This window comes from Heterodontus francisci, chromosome 37 (genome assembly GCF_036365525.1).
Source record: "Heterodontus francisci isolate sHetFra1 chromosome 37, sHetFra1.hap1, whole genome shotgun sequence".
Lineage (NCBI taxonomy): Eukaryota > Metazoa > Chordata > Chondrichthyes > Heterodontiformes > Heterodontidae > Heterodontus > Heterodontus francisci.
In genome coordinates this window covers 47,530,638-47,550,263 of record NC_090407.1, presented here as the reverse complement: position 1 = coordinate 47,550,263, position 19,626 = coordinate 47,530,638, and the positions used below count along the sequence as shown (strand labels likewise).

Sequence of the window (19,626 nt, the reverse complement as noted above, 5' to 3'; positions counted from 1 at the left end):
TCTAACAAGACCAGACAGGCTAGATGCAGGGAGGATGTTCCCGATGGCTGGGGAGTCCCGAACCAGGGGTCACAGTCTCAGGATATGGGGTATGCTATTTAGAACCGAGATGAAGAGAAATTTCTTCACTCAGAGGGTGGTGAACCTGTGGCATTCTCTACCGCAGAGGCCTAGTCATTAAATATATTCAAGAAGGAGATAGATATATTTCTTAATGCCAAAGGGATCAAGGGATATAGGGAGAAAGCGAGAACGGGTTACTGAATTAGACGATGAACCATGATCTTTTTTGAATGGCGGAGCAGGCCTGAAGGGCCGAATGACCTACTCCTGCTCCTATTTTCTCTGTTTCTATGTTTCTATCGAAGTGCAATCAGAGAAAAATTAACACCAAGCCAAAGGAGGAGATAGATGACCAAAAGCTCAGTGAAAGAGATAGTTTTTAAGGAGTATCCTAAAGAAAGAGAGAAAGATGTTGCAAGTCAGAGAAGTTCAGGAATTGAATTCCAAAGCATGGGGCCCAGGCAGCTGTCAGTGGCAGGGAGAAGGAAGGGGATGCACAGGAGGCAAAAGTTGAAGGAATGGAGAATTCTGAGAGGGTGGATTTTAGGTCTGACTGCAATATGGTAAAAGGGAGGGGCGAAACCAGGAATGGATGGAAATGAAAGAATGACAATTTTAAGTTTGAGGTGTAGGGTGATCAGAAACCAAACTAGTAGGTCAGTGGAAATGAGGTAATGGGTGAGCGGGACCTGGTTGGTGGGGCCAGGATATGGACAACAGAGTTTTGGATGAGCTGAAGTTTATGGATTGTGTAGGATGGTAGGCCTACCAGGAGAGCCTTGGAATGATTGAATATGGAGGTAACATTGGCATAGATGAGCGTGTAACAACAGTTGAACTGAGGTAGGGGAAAGGCAGATTACGCCTTTCATCCCCTGTTATTTACTCCTTCAATCCACTGTCACTCACCCCTTCAATTCCCTTTCAGCTACCCTTTCAATCCCCCGGCACGTACCCCTTCAATGCCCTGGAAGTTACCCCTTCAATCCCCTGGGCAATAATAGTAGGGAATTTCAACTTCCCCAATATTAACTGGGACCGTCTTAGTGCAAAAGGTTTAAAGGGGGTGGAATTCTTAAAGTGCATCCAGGAGAGCTTTTTGAACCAGTATTTAGATAGTCCCACAAGAGAAGGGGTGGTACTGGACCTAATCCTAGGGAATGAAGCCAGACAAGTGGTAGAAGTGTCAGTGGAGGAGCATTTCGGGGATAGTGACCATAACTCTAAGATTTAAGGTAGTTATGGAAAAAGACAAAGATGGACCGGAAATAAAGGTACTGAATTGAGGGAAGGCCGATTTCAATATGATAAAACAGGATCTGGCCAAAGTGGACTGCGAGCAGCTACTTGCAGAAAAGTCGACATCAGGCCAGTGGGGGTCATTCAAAAAGGAAATAGTGAGAGTTCAGGGCCAACATGTTCCCGTAAAGGTGAAGGGTAGGACCAACAAGTCGAGGGAACACTGGATGTCAAGGGATATAGAGGATTGGATAAGGAAATAAAAGGATGCTATGGCAGATTCAGTGTGCTGAAAACAGCAGAGGCACGAGAGGAGTATAGAAAGTGTGGGGGGGGGGGGGGTACTTAATAAAAGTAATTAGGAGAGCGAAGAGGGGTCATGAGAAAACACTGAAGGACAAGATAAAGCAAAATCCTAAGGCATTTTAGAAGTATATTAAGGGCAGGAGGATAACCAGGGAAAGAGTAGGGCCCATTAGGGACCAAAGCGACAATGTGTGTGGAGTCAGAGGACGTAGGTGAGGTTTTGAATGATTATTTTACAGCTGTGTTCACTATGGAGAAGGACGATGTAGGTGTAGAGATCAGGGAGGGGTCTGTGATATACTTGAACAAGTTAGCACTGAAAGGGAGCAGGTATTAGCGGTTTTAGCGGGCTTAAAAGTGGATAAATCCCCAAGCCTAGATGAGATGCATCCCAGGCTGCTAGGTGAGGCAAGGGAGGAGATTGCAGGGGCTCTGACACAAATTTTCAAATCCTCTCTGGCCACAGGAGAGGTGCCAGAGAACTGGAAGACAGTGAATGTGGTACCATTATTCAAGAAGGGTAGAAGGGATAAACCAGGTAATTACAGGCCAATGAGTCTAACATCAGTGGTAGGGAAAAATTTCTGAGAGACTGGATTAATCTCCACTTGGAGAGGCAGGATTAATCAGGGATAGTCAGCATGGCTTTGTCAGGGGGCGATCCTGTCTAACAAATTTGACTGAATTTTTCAAGGAGGTGACTAGGTGTGTAAATGAGGGTAAAGCAGTTGATGTAGTCTACATGGAAATCAGTAAGGCTTTTGATAAGATCCCACATGGGAGATTGGTCAAGAAGCCAAGAGCCCATGGGATCCAGGGCAATTTGGCAAATTGAATCCAAAATTGGTTTAGAGGGTGATGGTTGAGGGTTCTTTTTGCAATTGGAAGCCTGTGACCAGTGGTGTACCGCAGCAATGGGTGCTGGGACCCTTGCTGTTTGTAGTGTATGTTAATGATTTAGACGTGAATATAGGAGGTATGATCAGTAAGCTCGCAGATGACACGAAAATTGGTGGTGTTGGAAATAGTGAGGAGGAAAGCCTTAGATTACAGGACAATATAGATGGGCTGGAATGGCAATTAGAATTTAATCATGAGAAGTGAAAGGTGATGCATTTTGGGAGGACTAACAAGGCAAGGGAATATACAATGGATGGTAGGACCTTAGGGAGTACAGAGGGTCAGAGGGACCTTGGTGTACCTGTCCATCGATCACTGAAGGCAGCATCACAGGTAGATAAGGTGGTTAGGAAGGCATATGGGATACTTGCCTTTATTAGCCGAGGCATAAAATATATGAGCAGGGAGGTTATGATGGAGCTGTATAAAACGCTAGATAGACTACAGCTGGAGTACTGTGTACAGTTCTGGTCGCCGCACTATCGGAAGAGAGACTGGATAGGCTTGGGTTGTTTTCCTTAGATCAGAGAAGGCTGAGGGGGAACCGGATTGAAGTATACAAAATTATGAGGGGCATCGATAGGGTAGATAGGAAGAAACTTTTTCCCTTAGCGGACAGGTCAATAACCAGGGGGCATAGATTTAAGGTAAGAAGCAGGAGATTTAGAGAGGATTTGAGGAAACATCTTTTCACCCAGAGGGTATTTGGAATCTTGAAGGGGTGGTAGAGGCAGGAACCCTCACAACATTTAAGAAGTATTTAGATGAGCACTTGAAACGTCATAGCATACAAGGCTACGGGCCAAGTGCTGGAAAATGGGATTAGAATAGATAGGTGCTTGATAGCCAGCATGGACATAATGGGCTGAAGGGTCTGTTTCTGTGCTGTATAACTCTATGACTCTAATCCCCTGGGACTTACCCCTTCAATTCTCTGAGAAACGAGCCACCCAGCCTAATCCCACATTCCAGCATTTGTCTGTAGGTTCTGGCACTTCAGGTGCACATCCAGGCACCTTTTAAACAAGATGAGGTTTTCTGCCTCAACTACCCTTTCAGGCAGTGAAATGTTTTACCTCATTTCCCCTCTAATCCTTCTACCAATCACTTTAAATCTATGCACCCTTGTCACTGACCTCTCTGTGAAGGTATATAGGCACTTCACATCCACTCTATCCAGGTCCTTCACAATTTTGTACATCTCAATCAAATCTTCCCTCACCCTCCTCTGTTCCAAGGAGAACAAGCCCAGCCTATCCTCATAGCTGCAATTTTCCAGTTCTGGCAAGATCCTCGTAAATCTCCTCTGTACCCGCCCTAGTGCAATTACATCCTTTCTGTAATGAGGTGATCAGAACTGCACACAGTACTTAGGTTGCGGCCTAACTAATGTTTTATATAGCTCCAGTGTAACCTACCTACTCTTATATTCTATGCCTTGGCTAATAAAGGAAAGGATTCCATATGCCTTCTTAACCACCTTATCAACCTGTCCTGCTACCTTCAGTGATATGTGGACATACACTCCAAGGTCCCTCACTTCCTCTGCATCTCTCAGTATCCTCCCATTTATTGTGCATTACTTTGCCTTGTTTGACCTCCTCAAATGCACCACCTCACACTTCTCTGGGTTAAATTCCATTTGCCACTTTTCTGCATTTCTGAAAAGTCCATTGATATCTTCCTGCAGTCTACAGCTATCTTCATCGGTATCAAACACGCGGCCAATTGTTGTGTCATCTGCAAACCTCTTGATAATGCCCCCTACATTTACGTCCAAATTGTCAATATATACCACAAAAAGCAAGGGACCCAGTACTGAGCCCTGTGGAACCCCACTGGAAACAGCCCTCCAGTCGCAAGAACACCAGTCAACAATTACCCTTTCTTTCCTGCCACTAAGCCAATTTTGTATCCCGCTTGCTACATTCATCTGGATCCTATGGGCTTTTACTTTTTTTGCCCAGTCTGCCATGTGAGACCTTGTCAAAAGCCTTGCAAAAATCCATGTGGACCACATCAACTGCACTACCCTCATCAATCTTCCTTGTTACTTCTTCAAAAAATTCAATCAAGTTAGTCAATCTTCCCTTAACAAATCCATACTGACTATCCTTGATTAATCTGTGCCTTTCTAAGTGACAGTTTATCCTGTCTCTTAGAATAGATTCAATAATTTGACCACTACTGAGGTTAGACTGACTGGCCTGTAATTATTCGGTCCATCCCTCACTTCCTTTTTGAACAAAGGTACAATGTTCACAGACCTCCAATCCTTCGGCACCACACCTGTATCCAGTTGGGACTGGAAAATGATGGCCAGATCTCCCTGGCTTCTTTTAAGCCTGGGGCCATTTCATGAGGCCCTGATGATTTATCCACTTTCAAGGGTGCTAATCCCCTTAATACTTCGACTCTCCCTCTGTTTATCACATCCAATACTTCACACTTCTCCTCCTTAACTACAATATCTGCATCATCTCCCTCCTTTGTGAAGACACACGGAAAGTATTCATTAAAAACCATACCTACATCTTACGCCTCCACACATCGGTTACCTTTTTGGTCTTTTATGGGTCCTACTCTTTCCTTAGTTAACCTCTTACTCTTAATGTATTGCTAAAACATCTTTGGGTTCTCCTTGATTTTGCTTGCCAATATTCTTTCATGCCCTTTCTTTGTTTTCCTAATTTCCTTTTTGATTTCACTCCTCCACTTTCTATACTCCTCTCGGCTTTCTGTAGTATTGAGTTCTCAGTGTCGGACATAAGCTTTCCTTTTCTGCCTCATCATACCCTGTAAGCTCGTTGACATCCATGGGGCTCTAGAGTTGATCGCCCATCCTTTCTCTTTGTGGGAACTGAAACTCCTGAATCTCCCCTTTAACTGCCTCCCACTGCTCTGACACTGATTTACCTACAAGTAGCTGTTTCCAGTCCATTATTGCTAAATTATTTCTCAGCTTAATAAAATTGGCCTTAGCCCAATTTTGAATTTTAACTCCTGTTCTATCTCTGTATCTCTGTCCTTTTCTATAATTATGTTAAAACTAATTGAATTATGATCACTACCGCCAAAATGCTCTCCCACTGTCACACTTTCCGCCTGCCCAGCTTCATTACCTAAAATCAAGTCCAGAACTGTGCCCTCTCTTGTTGGACTTGCTACATACTGGACAAAAATGTTCTCCTGAATGCACCTCAAGAATTCTGTTCCCTCCATTCCTTTCACACTAAAACTATATTGGGGTAGTTAAAGTCCCCTCCTATTATTTTTTTTTAGATTAGAGATACAGCACTGAAACAGGCCCTTCGGCCCACCAAGTCTGTGCCGAACATCAACCACCCATTTATACTAATCCTACACTAATCCCATATTCCTACCAAACATCCCCACCTGCCCCTATATTTCCCTACCACCTACCTATACTAGTGACAATTTATAATGGCCAATTTACCTATCAACCTGCAAGTCTTTTGGCTTGTGGGAGGAAACCGGAGCACCCGGAGAAAACCCACGCAGACACAGGGAGAACTTGCAAACTCCACACAGGCAGTACCCGGAATCGAACCCGGGTCCCTGGAGCTGTCTGCCCTATTGTTTTTGCACTTCTCAGAGATTTGCCTACATATTTGCTCTTCTATCTCTCTCTGACTGTTTGGGGGTCTATAGTATACTCACAGGAGTGTGATTGCTCCTTTTTTGTTCCTAAGCTCAATCCATATGATGATCCTTCTAACATACCATCCCTCCTCACAGCTGTAATTGCTTATCTAACCAAAATTGTCACCCCCTCCCTTTTATCCTCCTCTTTATCTTGAATGAAAAACCTATAACCAGGAACGTTGAGCTGCCATTCCTATCCCCTTTAAGCCATGTTTCTGTAATAGCTATGGTATCATACTGCCACGTGCCTATCTGTACCCTCAGCTCATCTGTTTTATTTGCTATACTTCTTGCATTTAAATATATACCCTTCAGTATGGCCAAACTATTTTTATTTTCTATCCTTTGTTTCCTCTGCCTTCCAGATTCACTCAATAATTTTCTGCCTTCCATTTCCAATTCCGATCTTGCCCCATCTGAATCTACCCTCAGGTTCCCATCCCCCTGCCAAATGAGTTTAAACCCTGCCCAACAGCACTAGTAAACCTCCTGGCAAGGATATTGGTTCCGGCCCTATTGAGATGCAAATTGTCCGGCTTGTACAGGTCCCGCCACCCCAGAACCGGTTGCAACGTTCCAGAATCAAAAGCCCTCCCTCCTGCACCATCTCTCCAGCCACACTTTCATCAGTTCTAATCCCCTATTTCTATGCTCACTAGCACATGGCATGGGGAGTAAACCGGAGATTACTACCTCTGGGGTCCTGCTTTTTAATGTCTTACCTAGCTCCTTAAAATCTGCTTTCAGGACTCATCCCTCTTTCTACCTATGTCATTGGTACCAATGTGAACCACAACTTCTGGCTGTTCACCCTTCCCCTTAAGAATGTCCTGCAGCCAATCTGTGACATCCTTGACCCTGGCACAGGAAGGCAACATACCATCCCGGAGACACGTCCATATCTGCAGAAACACTTGTCTGTTCCCCTATCGAATCTCCCACCACTATTGCTCTTTCACTCTTCTTCTTTCTCGCGCATGCAGCTAAACCACCCATGGGTGCCCTGAACTTGGCTCTTGTTAGACACCTCTGAGGAACCATCGCCCTCACCAGCATCCAAAATGGAAAACCGGTTTGTGAGTGAGACCTCTTGCCTGGTCCTCCTAGACTTTCTGGTGGTCACCCATTCCCTCTCTGCTTGCATGCTCCTAACCTACGGTGTAACCACCTTCTTAAAGGTGCTATCCACGTTGTTCTCTGCCTCACAGATGCACCACAGTGACTCCAGCCACCGCTCAAGTTCTGAAACCCGGAGCTCAAGTTTCTGCAGCCAGTAACATTTCTTCGCACATTCCACTCGGCTGAGCTGCCCTGCCATATCTTAGCCTTACTCTTAAACTTGTTGCTAGTCAAATGTAGAATTACAGACCCTCACTCACCAATCAACTCCTTCTCCTGTTCTCTGTTGGGCAGTTAAGGACTATTTGGAACTTTTACGTTTTTCTATTATGTTGCTATTTATACACAGTCCCTTACAGTGGATACTCACTGACCAATCCGCTTACGAGTTAAGTTGCACTCTCCTGGCTTGGAGACAAAGGAAGAAAACTCGCAGCTACTGCAGGCTGAAAATATAGAAGAAAGGAGCACCTCCTTCCCCTCTTCACCGAACTCCCTCACTCATCAAACCCCCAGCTTCACATTCAATGCCAAACCGCATTTCCCTTCAATACCTACCTTCCCCTTCAATCCCCAGTTACTTAACCATTTAATTCCCTGTCTCCCAACCATCCTCCTCCTCTAACCTAATAATAAGACCCTTTTTACCCTCCTCCTCTAGCCAAAAAGGACTGAACAGGTAAGCTATTTCACTGTTTTTGTTAATATCTATATTTGTACTTAATTAAGGGGTAATTGAGTAAAAGAAATGGCAGCCAGGGGAGTGCAGTGCTCCTCCTGCAGTATGTTCGAGGTGAGGGGAACCTCCGGTGACCCTGCCGACTTCACCTGCTGGAAGTGCATCCGTCTCCAGCTCCTATCAGACCGTGTTAGGGAACTGGAGCTGGAGCTGGATGAACTGAGGATCATTCGGGAAGCTGAGGGGGTGATAGATAGAAGCTACAGGGATGTCGTTACTCCACAAAACAAAGGCAGCTGGGTAACAGTTAGAGGTGGGAAGAGGTCGGTGCAGGGATCTCCTGTGGTCGTTCCCCTCAGCAACAAGTATACAGTTTTAGATACTGTTGGGGGGGACGGCCTATCGGGGGCAGGCTGCAGTGAATGGGCCTCTGGCACGGGGTCCTGCACTGTGGCTCAGAAGGGAAGGAGGGAGAATGGGAGAGCACTAGTCATCGGGGACTCGATGGTGAGGAGTACCGACAGGCGGTTCTGTGGGCGCAAGCGAGACGCACGGATGGTTTGTTGCCTACCTGGTGCCAGGGTCCGTGATGTTTGTGATCGCATCTTCAGGATCCTTAAAGGGGAGGGGGAGCAGCCAGAGGTCGTGGTGCACATTGGCACCAACGACGTAGGAAGGAAGGGTGGCACAGATGTTAGAAGTGAGTTTAGGGAGTTAGGCTGGAAGCTGAAAGCTCGGACGGACAGAGTTGTTATCTCTGGTTTGTTGCCGGCGCCACGTGATAGTGAGGCTAGGAATAGGGAGAGAGCACAGCTGAACACGTGGCTGCAGGAATGGTGTAGGAGAGAGGGCTTCCAGTTCTTGGATAATTGGACTGCATTCTGGGGAAGATGGGACCTGTTCAAACAGGACGGGCTGCATCTGAACCAGAGGGGCACCAATATCCTGGGAGGGAGGTTTGCTAGTACTGTTCGGGAGGGTTTAAACTAGTTTGGGAGGGGGATGGGAACCGGACTTGTAGTCCAGGGACCAGTGGGTCCACTCAGAAAGACAAAGAGTGTAGTGAGGTATTGGGGAAGGTAGCACTGTCGCAGAGGACAGATGGGCACGGAGAAGGGTTAAAGTGCGTATACTTCAACGCAAGAAGCATCAGGAATAAGGTGAGTGAATTGAAGGCGTGGATGGGCACTTGGGACTACGATGTTGTGGCCATCACTGAAACGTGGATAGGTGAGGGGGAGGAATGGTTCTTGGAGGTACCTGGTTATAGATGTTTTCATAAGATTAGGAATGGTGGTAAAAGAGGTGGGGGGGTGGCATTGTTAGTTAGGAATAGTGTAACAACTGCTGAAAGAATTTTCGAGGAGGATCTGCCGACTGAGGCACTGTGGGTTGAGGTCAGGAACAGGAAAGGAGCAGTCACCTTGATGGGAGTTTTCTATCGGCCCCCCAATAGCAGCAGGGAGGTGGAAGAGCAGATTGGGAAACAGATTTTGGAAAGGAGCAGAAGTCACAGGGTAGTAATTATGGGGGATTTCAACTTCCCAAATATTAATTGGCAACTCTTTAGATCGAATAGTTTGGATGGGGTAGTGTTTGTGCAGTATGTCCAGGAAGCTTTTCTGACTCAGTATGTAGACTGCCCGACCAGAGGGGAGGCAATATTGGATTTGGTACTAGGTAATGAACCAGGGCAAGTGATAGAGCTGTTGGTGGGCGAGCACTTTGGAGATAGTGATCACAATTCTGTAGCATTCACTGTGGTAATGGAGAGGGATAGGTATGTGCAACAGGGCAAGGTTTACAATTGGGGGAAGGGTAGATATGATGCTGTCAGGCAGGAACTGAGGAGCATAAGTTGGGAGCATATGCTGGCAGGGAAGGGCACGGTCGAAATGTGGAACTTTTTCAAGGAGCAGATAGTAGGGGCCATTGATAAGCATGTCCCTGTCAGACAGGGAAGGGATGGTCATGTGAGGGAACCGTGGTTGACAAGAGAGGTTGAGAGTCTTGTTAGGAAGAGGAAGGATGCGTATATAAGGTTGAGGAAAAAGGGCACAGGCATAGCTCTGGAGGGATACAAGATGGCCAGGAAGGATCTGAAGAAAGGGATTAGGAGAGCTAAGAGAGGGCATGAAAAATGCTTGGCGGGTAGGATAAAAGAAAACCCCAAGGCCTTTTACGCGTATGTCAGAAATATGAGGATGACTAGGGGGACCGTAGGTCCGGTCAAGGACAATAGCGGGAGACTGTGTGTTGAGCCGGAAGAGATAAGTGAGGTTTTGAATGAGTACTTCTCTTCGGTATTTACGAATGAGAAAGGGTGTATTACTGAAGAGGACGGTGTGAAACAGACTGGTAAGCTCGAGGAAGTGCTCGTTAGGAGGGAAGATGTGTTGGGGTTTTTGAATAACTTGAAGATAGACAAGTCTCCCGGGCCTGACGGGGTATATCCAAGGATGTTATGGGAAGCAAGGGATGAAATTGCAGAGCCGCTGGCAATGATCTTTTCATCTTCTCTGTTGACGGGGGTGGTACCAGGTGATTGGAGGGTGGCAAATGTTGTGCCCCTGTTCAAGAAAGGGAATAGGAACAACCCTGGGAATTACAGGCCAGTTAGTCTTACTTCGGTGGTAGGCAAGTTGATGGAAAAGGTGCTGAGGGATAGGATTTCTGAGCATCTGGAAAGACACTGCTTGATTCGGGACAGTCAGCACGGTTTTGTGAGGGGTAGGTCTTGCCTCACAAGCCTGATTGAATTCTTTGAGCAGGTGACCAAGCAAGTGGATGAGGGTAAACCAGTGGATGTGGTGTACATGGATTTTAGTAAGGCATTTGATAAGGTCCCCCATGGTAGACTTATGGAGAAAGTCAGGAGGCATGGGATAGTGGGGAATGTGGCCAGTTGGATTAAGAATTGGCTAACTGATAGAAGGCAGAGAGTGGTCTTAGATGGTAAATACTCAGCCTGGAGCCCAGTTACCAGTGGCGTGCCACAGGGATCAGTTCTGGGTCCTCTCCTGTTTGTGATTTTTATTAACGACTTGGATGAGGAAGTCGAAGGGTGGGTCAGTAAATTTGCAGATGATACAAAGGTTGGTGGAGTTGTGGATACCGAGGAGGGCTATTGTCGTCTGCAAAGGGACTTGGATAGGTTGCAGTGCTGGGCTGAAAAGTGGCAGATGGAGTTTAACCCTGAAAAGTGTGAGGTCGTCCATTTTGGAAGGACAAACACGAATGCAAAATACTGGGTTAACGGTAGGGTTCTTGGGCATGTGGAGGAGAAGAGAGACCTTGGGGTCTATGTGCATAGATCGTTGAAAGTTGCAACTCAAGTGGATAGGGCTGTGAAGAAGGCATATGGGGTGTTAGCGTTCATTAGCAGAGGGATTGAATTTAAGAGCCGTGAGGTGATGATGCAGCTGTACAGGACCTTGGTAAGGCCTCATTTGGAGTACTGTGTGCAGTTCTGGTCGCCTCATTTTAGGAAGGATGTGGAAGCCTTGGAGAGGGTGCAGAGGAGATTTACCAGGATGTTGCCTGGAATGGAGAATAAGTCTTACGAGGAAAGGCTGAACATTCTAGGCCTCTTCTCATTAGAACGGAGAAGGATGAGGGGTGACATGATAGAGGTTTATAAGATGATCAGGGGAATAGATAGGGTAGACAGTCAGAAACTTTTTCCCCGGGTGGAGCAAAGCGTTACAAGGGGTCATAAATTTAAAGTGAAGGGTGGGAGATATAAGGGGGATGTCAGGGGAAGGTTCTTTACCCAGAGAGTGGTAGGGGCATGGAATGCCTTGCCTGGGGAAGTTGTTGAGTCAGAAACTTTAGGGACTTTCAAACGGCTTTTAGATAGGTATATGGATAAAGGAGAATGATGGGGTATAGATTAAATTGTCCTTGACAGAGGACAAAGGATCGGCACAACATCGTGGGCCGAAGGGCCTGTTCTGTGCTGTATTTTTCTATGTTCTATGTTCTATGTAAATACCCCTTTAATTCCCTGTCATCTTCCCCTTTATTTGCCTGTCAATTACTCCTTAAATAACCCTTCATTTACCCCATTAATTCCATGTCACCTTCCTCTTTAATTCCGTCACTTACCCCCTCAATCCCTCATCATTTACCCCTTCAATCCCGTCACTTATTACCACTTTATTTTCCTCTCACGTAGCCCTTGAATTCCATCATTTACCCCTTAAATTGTCTGTTATTTACACCTTCAAACCCCTGTCAAACCCCTTTAATCCTCTGTTATTTAACACTTTGATTCCCTGTCACTTATCCCTTAAATTCTCAATCCCACTCCCTCTCAGATCTCTGCCTTTGGCCTCAAATACTGCTCCAATGAAGCCTGAAGAACAGCAACTGAACTTACTATTAGGCATTTTACAGTCCTCTGCCCTTAACATTGAACTTACTAATTTCAGACCTTACCAAACAGCTCCCATTTTCTTTCTGGCTGGCAATGCGGGATGTGAGCGTTGGTGTTTGGGGTGGAGAGTGCGTTGGTGTTTGGGGTGGAGAGTGCGTTGGTGTTTGGGGTGGAAAGTGCGTTGGTGTTTGGGGTGGAGAGTGCGTTGGTGTTTGGGGTGGAGAGTGCGTTGGTGTTTGGGGTGGAGAGTGCGTTGGTGTTTGGGGTGGAAAGTGCGTTGGTGTTTGGGGTGGAGAGTGCGTTGGTGTTTGGGGTGGAAAGTGCGTTGGTGTTTGGGGTGGAAAGTGCGTTGGTGTTTGGGATGGAGAGTGCGTTGGTGTTTGGGGTGGAGAGTGCGTTGGTGTTTGGGGTGGAAAGTGCGTTGGTGTTTGGGATGGAGAGTGCGTTGGTGTTTGGGGTGGAGAGTGCGTTGGTGTTTGGGGTGGAAAGTGCGTTGGTGTTTGGGGTGCAGAGTGCGTTGGTGTTTGGGGTGGAGAGTGTGTTGGTGTTTGGGGTGGAAACTGTGTCCCCATCGGAACACTGCTGGTGTGGTGGTTTGCACCCTTTTATGCATCTCGCAGCATTTCCGATGGCGGAAACAGAATTTGGCGGCACTTCCGCTCCCGCTCTTTTTACCAGTTCTCACGCAATTATTATTTCAAATTTAAGCTCTGGCAGCGGGCATGGGAGACACGTGCGATCATGCAGCAGGGATGGCTTTTCATTGGTGGAACCCACTGTCATTCTGCAAAGCATCATTAACAACACGGATATAAATCATTCTGCACTGTAATCATGGAGGATCACCAGCTTGGCCCATTTTCCCCATGATAGAGGGATTTCTAGGTTCTTTCCCTTTAATCATTCTAATTTCTTACCCATCCTCATCCATTTTCACCCTCACCCTTTTCTTTATATGTCATCTCTCCATCACCACCTCTACAACAATGTCAGACAGCAGGCAGAGACCAGCCCCACGGTTCAGTGATGTCCCCCTGCAGGTTCTTCTCCAGGCTGTCAGGGAAAGGCAGGAGGTCCTTTCCCCTGTAGATGAAGTCAGAAGACCCTCCTGCCTGACCAAAGCAGCCTAGATGGAGGTGGCAGAGGAGGTCTCGAATCATGGGGTTACGCCGAACCTGGGTACAGTATCGGAAAGAGGTTAATGACCTGCTCAGATCGGCAAAGGTAAGTGATGTATCCAAAGCTTTATAAATGGTATCTTGTGGGCTCCGTTAAACATTATGTTTGTCAGTGGGCAGCCATGCCATGTTGTTGAATGTGTGATCAGCCTTGGTCACATAGCAAATATGTCCAGGGAATGTGCAACTCTGGCGTCTGGTGTGCTTGGATGCAGCATGCGACTGACAGGCCAAATTGAGCGATGGTGATGCATGTAGACAAGAGACGTCAGGTGTCGCTTGACATGTCATTAACTCATCACTTTCTCATGCAGGGCCAGCAGAAGCGATCCAAGACAGAAGGTGGTGTGGCAGACCTCAGACTCCTGACCCCAGCAGAGGAGGAGGCAGTGCAGAATGCCGGGGAGGAGGGAGGAAGAGCCATTGCGGACGGTGAGGCTGGATCATCAAAGTGTAAGGATGAAGGGTCAACCTTACTGTTGATGCCATATGGGCACACAGGAGAATTGTGTGAACTTATGACAAGCTCATGCTGTGATGATGCCTAATGTGCTCCTATTTGTTTCCCACTGCAGGTGCCCGCACTCACATGACAGGATGCCAGCAAAATGTTGATTCCGCAGCTGGAGAAGATGCTGCCAATGCCCCAGTGAGTGCACTGTCACCTGCCTCTTCTGTCATCTCTGCCAGAGCAGTTACATCCACATAGTCCATGGGGGTTTGTGCTTAGAATCATGGTCACACGGTCGTGGGCACACCACAGACATGTGCCAGCAGCTGAGGGAGCATGTGCCAGCAGGATCCCCTGACAATCAGAGGACGGCTGGGGACCAGACCCCTGCTACCCCCAGACTGATGATGATCCTCTGTTCAAGGTCACAAGCTGCCTGCTGGACATGCAGTGAGTGTATGGGGGAAATGTCAGAGATGCTGAGGTCATGCGTGGCTTTGCGTGAGCCATGGAGGAGTCCATGCAAACCATAACATCTATCACGTCCCAGGCATATGGTTTCCTCAGTCAAGAGTCTGGCGACCACCGTGGCGAGTCTGGTTGAACACTCGAGTCATATGCGATCTGACCTGCACTCCATCGCTGTTGCCGTGGGTTCCATTTCTAAGTGAGAAGCGGCCGAGGAACCTGGACCTCCCTCCAGGTGCTCCTTCCTCTCATGGAGACAGACAGGTGCCTCGGGCACCCAGATGGAACAGGAGTGCGTGCCAGCTGCCCCAGGGCCTCCCTCTCGGGACAGCCCCAGGATAAGCGGCATCTCCTCTTCCCCTTCCCATAATTGACCCCCTTACCTCCTGCAAGTGTGTCCAAGGGGAATGCTGAAGCACCATTGCTGGACACCCCCAGTAGGATGGAGCACTCAAGGCCCCGTGCCTCCAGAGGACACCTGCCACAGTCATCCAGGGCATCGGGACAGCACAATGAGCAGACTGCCTCCGTCTCAGCTGCGAATGTTGGAGTAGCACCTCGACATCGTGGCCAGAAGAGAAAGATGAAAGAATTATGAGCACGCAGGTGGCACGAGTAGTCACATGTAAATATTTAACAAAAATGTTTTTGTTTTATTTGATACATTTTCATCATTCATTGAGACTTACTGAGTAAAGAGGCAAAATGTAATAGCATACCTCATGGCTGGCAAGCTTTGATGCTTTCAAAGGAGTGACAGACATGGCCATTCTTCCTTTAACTTTGAGGTTTGATCCTTCAGTCTTCACTGACTGCTAGTTGTAGTTTTGTAATAGTCATTGTGAAAGGCCTTCTTCAGTAGGCTCAGCAGGCCCCCCCCCCCCTTCTATGTCTTGCAAAGGAGTTTGTCTGACTTTAGACACAACTCAAACACATTAGCAGGTGCAGGTGCAGTCAAAGTTATATTATGGTGTAACTGGTTCTGACTGAGTGCTCATGGCTGGATGGTAGGCATATGTTCAAATGTGCCCCAGGTTTTTACCGAGTCAGTATTCAGCAGCCAGTGCATTCAGCGAAGCTCTACTTCACATGCACTTATAGATTTAAGATTAGAGCAATAGTTAGGTTGACAGAGGTAGGTCAACATCCCAGGATAATAATGTAGTTCCTGCGTTGGAATTGTCATTGTGTAGGTGCCACACTCTTGGCTGAAATGGCCAATGGTAAACTTATCCCTGATTCTGTGCATGTCTCTCAATGGCTCTGGCATTCATTTACATTAATGGGCTCCTCCTCAGGATGATCTAAATCATCCTCCTCTGAGAAGGAGAGCTGCTGCTCTTGTTCCTCCTCCACTTGCAAAGTATGTCCACATTGTATTGCCAGGTTGTGTAGTGCACAGCAGCATATGACTATTCGTGGGACCCTCTGGTGTGTACTGCAGAGCCCCTCCTGACCGGGCAAGACAACAGAAGTGCAATTTCAGCATGCCAATGGTGTGGTCCATTATCACAGCTTCCTGGGGAACGAGCACAGACCTGTCTGATTTCTCGCCTGTAGATGCAAACACATGATAACCCACAACTAATGGGAATGTTTGAATCACCAGCCCAAGTTGACATCTGGATCCTGAGTGGGAAGGGTTACCACTTTTGGAAATGATTGATGACACCAGCGCTGCATCCCCAAAGTGCAGCCGAAGAGCCATACAATGCAGCTCATACCTCCACCATAATGGACCACACCATTGGCACGCTGAAAACATTCAAAAAGTCAAAGCTGGTCCTAGGGAGCTCCAATGGCCTAGGAGCAGCTGATCACCCCTTGCACCCTAGGGAAGCGAGCGATGGTGCTGAAGGACGCAGATCTTACTGCCCGGCTGTCCTTGTCTACTGGAAAATGGATGGCATCACTGGCACGACAGAATAGGGCATTCGTCACCTCTTTTATGTATTGGAAAGCACCGCTTGCAACAAATTTAGGTGCTGCAGTCACCTTGAGGGCAACTGGCATGGGGTTCCCACCCAAACCATGTGTCTACAGGTCCTGCTGAATGACTCGACAAATCTCAGTGATCACTCATATGACATCCTCAGACGTCTCTGGCATTGCCTCTCTGACAGCTGAAGGTAATTTGTCCTTGTCCTGAGGATGTGCTGATGAGCCAGCGCACGTTTCTATGATGCCTTCCCTGGAGGGCTTGATTCTGAGCAGCCTCCCCGTCTTGTGCTGCCTGCTGCTGGTGTTGCGGCATCAGCCACTGAGAAGCAAGAGCCCTCCTCAGTCGCATCCTCTGCTCTTGTTCCCAAGGTAGCAAGAATATTGGGTGTATGAGACCCATAACATTCCAACTTTGTAACTGCTTGAATAAGACAAGAATAAAACTTAAACCTTGTTTGTCCATGATGCTGAACCATTGAATTCATGAGCTGATCGGTTGTATGTGCCTCCCGTTGTGCACAGCCACAAACACAACTCCACCCACCCAGCTCAGGCCTCCTCACACTTTAATCTGCAATCCTTGCACGCCCACGTGATTTATCATTTCATTTGGAAAAATGGTGTGCATCACATTTGAGGCAAGTTCTTCCACCTTCCACCCTCCTCCTGCCAGCTCTCAGTCTGCACCCATCACCCTTGACCCACCCACATTACTTTGAACCTTCCCTCTGTGGCCCTTGAACCTCCCTCCATCACCCTGGACTGCAACATTATTGACATTTACATGCCATCTCTCCCCACTGTGCCTATACCCGGTCGCCATCAATGTGCCCACTCTCACTCTAGATTCTCTAGTTATTCACCTTAATGTAGTTGTCCAATCCCTTGCCCTGCCCTACGAATCCTTCCAATACTCAACCTTGACTCTTGACCTGCCCCCCCTCCTACTGAATCGCACGGCCCCCTGGAATGTGACCCTTCCCTCCACCAGCCAGCACCCTGAGATCGCCCCACAGGACCCCAACATTGACAGGACTCACCCCTCCCTTTAGACCCTTCATGCACCTCATATACATGATCTTTTCCAACTACACACCCACCTGCCCCAAGACCACCACCAGCACCACCGACTCCACACCCTGAATGCTAGACCATTCCTCGTCCACACCTCCAGGTGCCCGAGACCCCACCCTTTGCTCTCCCTGGCTTCCCTCCTCTGACGCCCCACCATCTCCAAACCCCGCACCGCCCTTACTGGTGCCGAGCTTGGAGCCAAACATCCATTCCAATGTTGCCCTTCCTAATGCCGAAGAGTTCAAGAAATAAAACCACTGATCTCAGACACAACAGCACAAAGCCGAATGTGCACACCACATTTAAATGAATGTGAACTGGGTGCCATGTGACTCTCATTTGCTGCCGACTTAATCTGGCAGGAAGGACTTACTTTCAATTAATTATAAAGTAATGAGTATTCATGATATCCAAATATATGAAAAGTTGAAACACACCACATGATGGTGTGAGGCCTGACCCACCTCAAACATGTCGCTGACTTAATCTGTAAAATTGAACTCGCTATTGGGAAATCAAAATATTACCTCCCGCCTAATTGTCACCCTGCCCATCACGAGAGCAGCTCTTGTAGATGCCATAGAATTACCCCTTAATTCCCCCATAGAATGCCCCCTTAATTCTCCCCTTGATGTCAACCAGGCTCCTGGATTACTGGAGCCTACTCCACTTCGCAGTTTCTCATACTCCCTTTCACTTGTTTATTCTACATAGCTTCAGCTAATCGCACAATGCTGAGTCTCTTATTCTTTTCATTCCTCTTATTACTGCCTCCTATTGCCTCGGGTATTATCACTTCTGCTATTTATCCATCGCCTGCCCTTCACTAAAGCAGGCCATTCAGATTCTTTTCCTGCACGTGTCTTTTTTTATTCCATTCTTTTTGTTCTGTTCCATTTTAAATGTCAGTCAGCTAAAATATCTTCTGATTGTAAGGCAGGCTTTCCTGTTCTCTCTGCTTGACCTGAAAAATGTTCCTACCATTACCATGTTCTGTTTTAATAAATGGAAAGTTGGACATGATTTCCTGAAATAAAACACAACTTCTAAATAACTTACCCGGAGGAAGGAGTCCAGTGACCCATTCTCCATAAACTCGGTAATGATCATAACTGGGCTGCTTTTGGTGACAACTCCTTCCAGATGGATAACATTCGGATGATCAAACTGTCCCATGATGCTTGCTTCACTCAGGAAGTCCCGTCTCTGCTTCTCTGTATAACCAGATTTTAAGGTCTTGATAGCCACAAAAATCTCCCTTTTTCCAGGTAACTTGAGCTGCCCACTGCACACCTCTCCAAATTCACCTGACAAGAAAGTCAAAATGATTAACCTCTCAACTGCTTACCGTTCAGGGTCTGCTTCCCTGTGAGGAATGTAATACACTTGGAAGGTCCAGAGTTTACAAACAAGCTTCACTAACGACATCCCTCAACTAATTTTCTCATCAAATATCTGTCGGACTACATTTTAAAATGCTTCATGTTATCAGTCACAATTCCATCATGGAAAGCCTTCCCTCTGTTGCAGTAATTCCACCTGATCTGTCCATTCACTTTCTGTCTGTGCACTGTAGTCACAAAGTATTCCAACATGTTGCAGAGCATTTACAGCCCAGAAACATTTCATTCTGTCGAATAAATCCATTCCAGTGTTTATGCTCCACATGAATCTCCTCCTGTTCTTGGTTCACTCTTATCAGCATGTTCTTCTATTATTGTCTCCCTAACGTACTTACCGAGCTTCCCCTTAAAAGCTTCCATGTTATTCACTTCAACTACTCCAGGTGGCAGCAAGTTCCACATTCTAACAACTTTCTGCGTAAAAATATTTCTCCTGAATTCCCTACTGGGTTTACTGTAACTATAGCATATTCATAATCTCCAGTTCTGGTCTCACCCTTGAGTGAAAACATCTTCTCTACATCTAGCCTATCAAACCCTTTCATAATCATAGAATCACAGAATATTACAGCAGGGAAGGAGGTCACTTCGAGTCAACTTCCGCTGTTTCGAAGAGCAATCCAGTGAGTTCCATTGCCTGTATCTCTGACAGTTTTTCTCCTTCGAGTATTTATCCCTCTTGAAGGCTACTATTAAATCTGTGTCCATTACCCTATCAGGCAGTGCATTTCAAATCCTAACCACTGACTGGGACAGAGAGG

General features: G+C 46.9%; 1 protein-coding gene across 1 annotated transcript in view; it reads right to left on the bottom strand.

Moving 5' to 3' along the window:
• The window catches only part of LOC137352036 (ephrin type-B receptor 2), a 937,948-nt gene that overhangs the window by 90,251 nt on the left and 828,071 nt on the right, over window positions 1-19,626 (bottom strand). The window contains exon 11 of the mRNA XM_068017009.1: window positions 18,522-18,769. Coding sequence (XP_067873110.1) covers window positions 18,522-18,769 — 248 coding nt within the window. The remainder of the gene's footprint in view (window positions 1-18,521; window positions 18,770-19,626) is intronic.